The sequence below is a fragment of the Fukomys damarensis genome, unplaced genomic scaffold (assembly GCF_012274545.1).
Source record: "Fukomys damarensis isolate Sample0158 unplaced genomic scaffold, DMR_v1.0_HiC HiC_scaffold_25, whole genome shotgun sequence".
NCBI lineage: Eukaryota > Metazoa > Chordata > Mammalia > Rodentia > Bathyergidae > Fukomys > Fukomys damarensis.
The window spans coordinates 33,846,875-33,852,191 of NW_022900937.1; the positions used below are offsets into that span (position 1 = coordinate 33,846,875).

The window sequence follows — 5,317 nt, forward strand, 5'->3', positions numbered from 1 at the left end:
CTCTCAGGAGTGAGGCAGGAGGATCACTACAAGTTCAAGGCCAGCCAGGGCTACACAATGAGTTCAAGCCAGCCTCGACTACGTGGCAAGATCCTGTCTCAAAAACCAGGGCTTGGGATTTAGTTCAGTGGTATCATATTTATCCCAATCACATCAACAGCACACAAGAACTATCTTTTCTCTGTGTTTGGCACCAATCCCCCTTACTATATTCTACCGCTACGAGCCAAGAGAAACAGCATAGCCGCCCTATAGTGCTTCACACGCATGCCCCAAGGACCCAGGACCAGGGTGGCCAGGAGAAGCTCTTGGGGCAGGGGCAGGAGGAATTGGGCCAGGTGCTGTCTTGTGCCCTGGGCACCCCAATGGCCTGCCGGCTGACTAGAGTAGGGCAACACTATCTGCCAACAGCCCTCTGGGTCCCGGGCTGGCGGCCCCTCCTAGGAGCAACCGCAGGTCCGGTGCCCCCGGAGCTCAGAGGCTGTGAACCTCGAGTGGCCCTGCTGTGGTCCCCACTCTCTAGGCAGTGTGGCCAGCACGGTCCCAAGGAGAGCATGGCAGGCAGCACTACCTTCTCATCCAGTGTGAAGCGGTGGTAGATGCCCGCTGGGAGGGTGATCATGTCGCCCTTCTCCATGGAGATCCGGATCCACCTGTCGTCCTTGTCCCTGATGTCAAAGTACCCGCTGCCGTCCAGGATGTAGCGGATCTCCTCGTCCAGGTGCAAGTGCTCCGTGTAGAAGATCTGGATCTGGGGGAGCAGGAGTCCTGTGAGGCGGGAAAGGAAGGGTCCCTCCCCACAGTGACACAGCCATGACCACACAATGTCCATGGAGCCACTGAGGGACCCGAGGGGACAGACCCACCCTGGGCTGAGGCAGGAGACTTCCCGGGGAAGATCAGCGGAAAAACCTGAGCCTTCCATGGTGAAAGCCACGCCCTTCCTGGGGATTGCACCTCAGGCTTCACCCTCCAGGCACTGTTAGCATCTCCCAGCTATACCTGGGGGTTCGGAGTCTTCCTACGTAAAGGTTACAAGTTTCTGGTCGGTGTTGGGGCACATACGTATAATCCCAGCACTCTGGGAGGCAGGAGGATTACAAGTCTAAGCCCAGCCTGGGCTATTCAGTGACTAAGTGAGACTTTGTGAGACTTTGTCTCACTTAGAAAAAAAGGGCTGGGATGCAGCTCCATGTGAAGGCCCTGAGTTCCATCGCCAACAATGCAGGAAAAAAAAAAAAAGTATCCCATTTCACTGCACCTCAGGCTTCACCCTCCAGGCACTGTTAGCATCTCCCAGCTGTACCTGGGGGTTTGGAGTCTTCCTACGTAAAGGTTACAAGTTTCTGGTCGGTGTCGGGGCACATATGTATAATCCCAGCACTCTGGGAGGCTGAGGCAGGAGGATTACAAGTCTAAGCCCAGCCTGGGCTATTCAGTGACTAAGTGAGACTTTGTCTCACTTAGAAAAAAAAGGGCTGGGATGCAGCTCCATGTGAAGGCCCTGAGTTCCATTGCCAACAATGCAGGAAAAAAAAAAAAGTACCCCATTTCTGGAGACGCTGAATGTCTGGAAAATCGGCCCTTATAGAAGGACAAAGGGCACGGGCCCCTCCCTGGCAGTCGGGTTTCACCATGGGAGCTGTGGGCAAGGTGGTGGGACAGGAGGGGGCTTCGACATCCTATACAGACTTGGGAGCCACATCTGCCCCAGTGGGGCCGACCTTGGCAACACGAGCAAGGTCACACGGGCTATCCTGAGTGCCGAGAAAGACTGCGACAGCTCCCAGACCACACAGGCTGCCCGCATGCCTCCTGCAGTGTAGATGCTGCCATGGCTGCCAGGAAGTAAGAGAGATGGTGAGTATCAGGTGCAGGGCATGGCGTGGCGTGCAATGTACAGTTCTAACTTCAGAACCTGCTTATGATTTACCAAGTCACAGCACTCAGGAGGCTGAGGCAGGAGGATCACAAGTCCAAGGCAAGCCTGGGGTATATGCTGAAACCGTGTCTCAAAAAAACCAAAAACTTAAGAAAGAAATAAGAAAAAAGTCTTAAAACCAGTAACCTCAGCTTCTACCTAAAGAAATTAGGGGAAACAAAGAGCACATTAAACCCAAAGCACATAGAAGGAGACAAAGATCAGAGCAGAAATCAATAAAAAGAAAAAAAGAATCAATGAGGCCAAAGTTCCCCTGAATATCAACGAAATCAGTGAGTCACTAGCCAGGGCCAGCAGGGGAGACGCATGGCACCAGGTCAGCACCCACAGGTGTCCGGGACAGGAGGGGATGTTCAGAAGGACCTGAGGCCACAGAGAGATGCCCGGCCCCAGCTCCTCTGAGCTCAGTGTGTGACATGTCTGGCCAGGAGCTGGACATGTGGTCACCGTCCTTCCCAGGCATAATGCCGCCTGCCTGTGATCTCAGTACTCTGGACACTGGGGCAGGAGGATCACAAGTTCAAGCCCAACCTGGGCAACTTAGCCACTTAACAAGAAATAAAAATAAAAGGGCTGCGGATGTGACTCAGGTTCAAATCTCTAATACAAAAATAAAAAACAAAAACAAGCCCTGCTCCCCAGCCACCACTGGAGAGTCCACCAAACACGGGAAGATACCACCACCTTGCTGAGGGCTGGGAGGGGGACCCACGTGCAGGACGGCCACTCCACTTCGAATCTGCAGGAAGATGGTAACGGGAGAGAAGGGGCCGCATGTCCCTCCTGGCGGCCTCACCTTCTCCTTGAAGTTGGGCAGTTTGTCCCTGCAGATGGTGATGATGTCCATCCAGGAGTAGCTCCGGTCCCTGCGGATCTGCGCCAGCGTGGGATCCGTCTCATACTTGTCAGCATCCAGCTATGTGAGCAGGTGATGAGGGGGAGCCCCATTAACATGAAGGGACATGAACGCCTCTCTCAGGACCCCCAGGATGATTCTATCCTAGCCAAACACATACTCATTCCTCTGACATTTTTACTGTTTATTTGCTTGCAATACTCTGGGCTGAAACCAGGACCTCACACTGGGATGGTGGAGCCAGCCCTATTTGATTTCTTTTTGAGACTACAGGTGGGCTTGAATTTGTTATCCTCCTGTCTCAGCCTCCCAGAGTGCTGGAATGATGGGTATGCACCACCATGCCCAGCTTCACTTATCCCTTTGCCAGCTCTAAAGCTTCCCTCCTTCCCATCTTCTCACTTCCACCTCCAAGAGGCCGACCCCTTCTTGTCCCTGTCACCCGACTGGCCAATGACACTGCTCTGTCCTGTAGCCCATTCCTCTGCCACTTCCACAGAGAAGGGGTCTCACTGCCACTGGGCCAAGGCTTGGCCTCAGGGTGTCCTGGGCCAGGTGTCAGGGGCCCCTCCAGCCCACACAAGCTCAAGTTCATCAGGCTGGGACAAGAGCACATCTGTCCTCTGGACCCAGGAGACTTTTCTACTTCTATCCCCCCACCCCACTGATTTTGAAAGAAATCTACATTCTAGAGCTGGGCATGATGGCGCACACCTGTAATGCCAGTGCTTGGGAGGCTGAGGGAGGAGGATCGCTGTGAGTTCTGGGCCAGCCTGGGCTACACAGTAAGCTCAAGGCCAATCTGGACCTCATAGCAAAAACCTGGTTCAAAAAAACAGGGAAAAAAAAAAGCAAAAATGGTCCCGATCAGTTCCTTCTGTTAAACAAAAGGCAGGGACCCACTTTGGCACGGAGCTCCTGACCCTGAAACAGCACAGACATCAGCTCCACACTCCACAGAACCAAAGTGAAATCCGAGAAAAGCAGATCGACCTCAAACACCAGTGCAACCTAAAAACAGGAAAGTCCAGGCTACGTGAGCAGCCTAGAACCTGCCTTCCGCCTTAGCGCTCACAGAAAATAACCCTCACCTGCCTGTGATTCTCTCCTCCCACCTTCCATAACCATTCCTCAGCCAACCCCTGTGGGAGCTTCCGTGTATTGAGGGACTGGTTCCCAGGCAGGGTTGCACATACACACACACACACACACACACACACCCACACACCAAAATCCATGTGAGTGTGCAGGACACACAGGTCCTGTTTATTGGTCACTGCCTGAGACTACAGTTCCTGGTGCCCTGCCTTACATGAGTGGCTGCACTTTGTTCTGTAGGAGAGAAATACAGCTGGGCATGTGCGGGACAGCTGGTGCAATTTTTTAATATGTTCATCAGCAGCTGGTTGAATCCATGACACTGACCTCTCAGCGAGAGAAGGCTGACTGTTTTGCAGCATGTAAATTTCTCTGATTCACAGTTCTTGTAAGAGCTGATCAGAGCTTTAATTTGTGTGGTTTTTGTCTCTTGACACCATTGATGCAGAAGAGAGAAAGCATCAAACCACACACAGGTCACAGGCTGTCGATGGGGCGTGCAGCGCTTCCTGGGCATGCAGAAGGCCCTGGGTTCCATTCCCAGCACTGCCACACACGCACACGTGCACACACACGCACACACATGCCTGTGCATGCCTGGTGTACAGATCCCATGGGTGAGCTTTTCCTCTCACATGGGCTGTTATTATTTTTCAGGGACTGACGTCCTCTTTTGAAGACAGTCTTCACTGGGACCTGCACAGGGCCCACGGGGTGACCTTTCATTTGTTTTTCAGACAGGGTATTACCATGCAGTTCAGGCTAGCCTCGAACCGGCAGTGATCCTCCTGCCTCTGCCTTCTAAATGCTGGAATTACAGGCCCTGGCTAGGTGATTTTTTAATATCACCCTCGGGTCACTAGCGCTGAGTTCGTTCATACCTCTCACCCTCTGTCCCACAAATGCCCTTCCGGTCTGCTCCACGCCCGGCTGCCCTAGTGCTGTCGGGGGCGCGCAAAGCGGGTCAGCGTGGGGCTCACTCGGATTGCACTCACAATGAAAGGATGGCTCTGAGCAGGTGGTGGCACAGGCATGTAATCGCGGTGTCACTGTTCAGAGTCCAGAAGCAGATCCCCAGCCTGGCGTGGTGACGCACGCCTGTCATCCCAGCACTCAGGAGGCCGAGGCAGGAGGACTGCAAGCTGGAGCTCAGGCTGGGCAATTTAGTAATTTACAGAGGCCCAGTCTCAACACTGAAGAAGCCTGGGGGTGCGGCTCAGCTCGCTCCCTAGTACTGCAGAGAAGGCTGGCTTTAGGGTGGGCCTCTCCTGCACTCCATCTGACCCAGGAATGTTCAGCGGCTGGAGGCAGACTCTAACACAAGTAGGGGCCTCCCCGCAGCCTCTTCGGGGCCCACCCCAACCCGAGCATGCGCAGAGCGGCCCGGACCGGAGGCCACAGCACCAGACCACCAGCCCCGT

The 5,317-nt window shown here is 54.1% G+C and overlaps 1 protein-coding gene across 2 annotated transcripts in view; it reads right to left on the reverse strand.

Moving 5' to 3' along the window:
* The window catches only part of LOC104865547 (1,2-dihydroxy-3-keto-5-methylthiopentene dioxygenase), a 5,681-nt gene extending 455 nt beyond the window's left edge, over nt 1-5,226 (reverse strand). Inside the window, exons 1-3 of one of the 2 annotated variants that reach the window (XM_010629107.3) lie at nt 4,892-5,226; nt 2,739-2,858; nt 572-751 (exon numbers count right to left, since the gene is read on the reverse strand). In XM_010629107.3, coding sequence (XP_010627409.1) covers nt 572-751; nt 2,739-2,858; nt 4,892-4,930 — 339 coding nt within the window. In that variant the 5' untranslated portion in view covers nt 4,931-5,226. Of the gene's footprint in view, nt 1-571; nt 752-2,738; nt 2,859-3,889; nt 4,052-4,891 lie in introns of those variants that run through there. The other variant, XM_010629106.2, reaches the window with a different exon arrangement.
* Nucleotides 5,227-5,317: the final 91 nt, after the last annotated feature.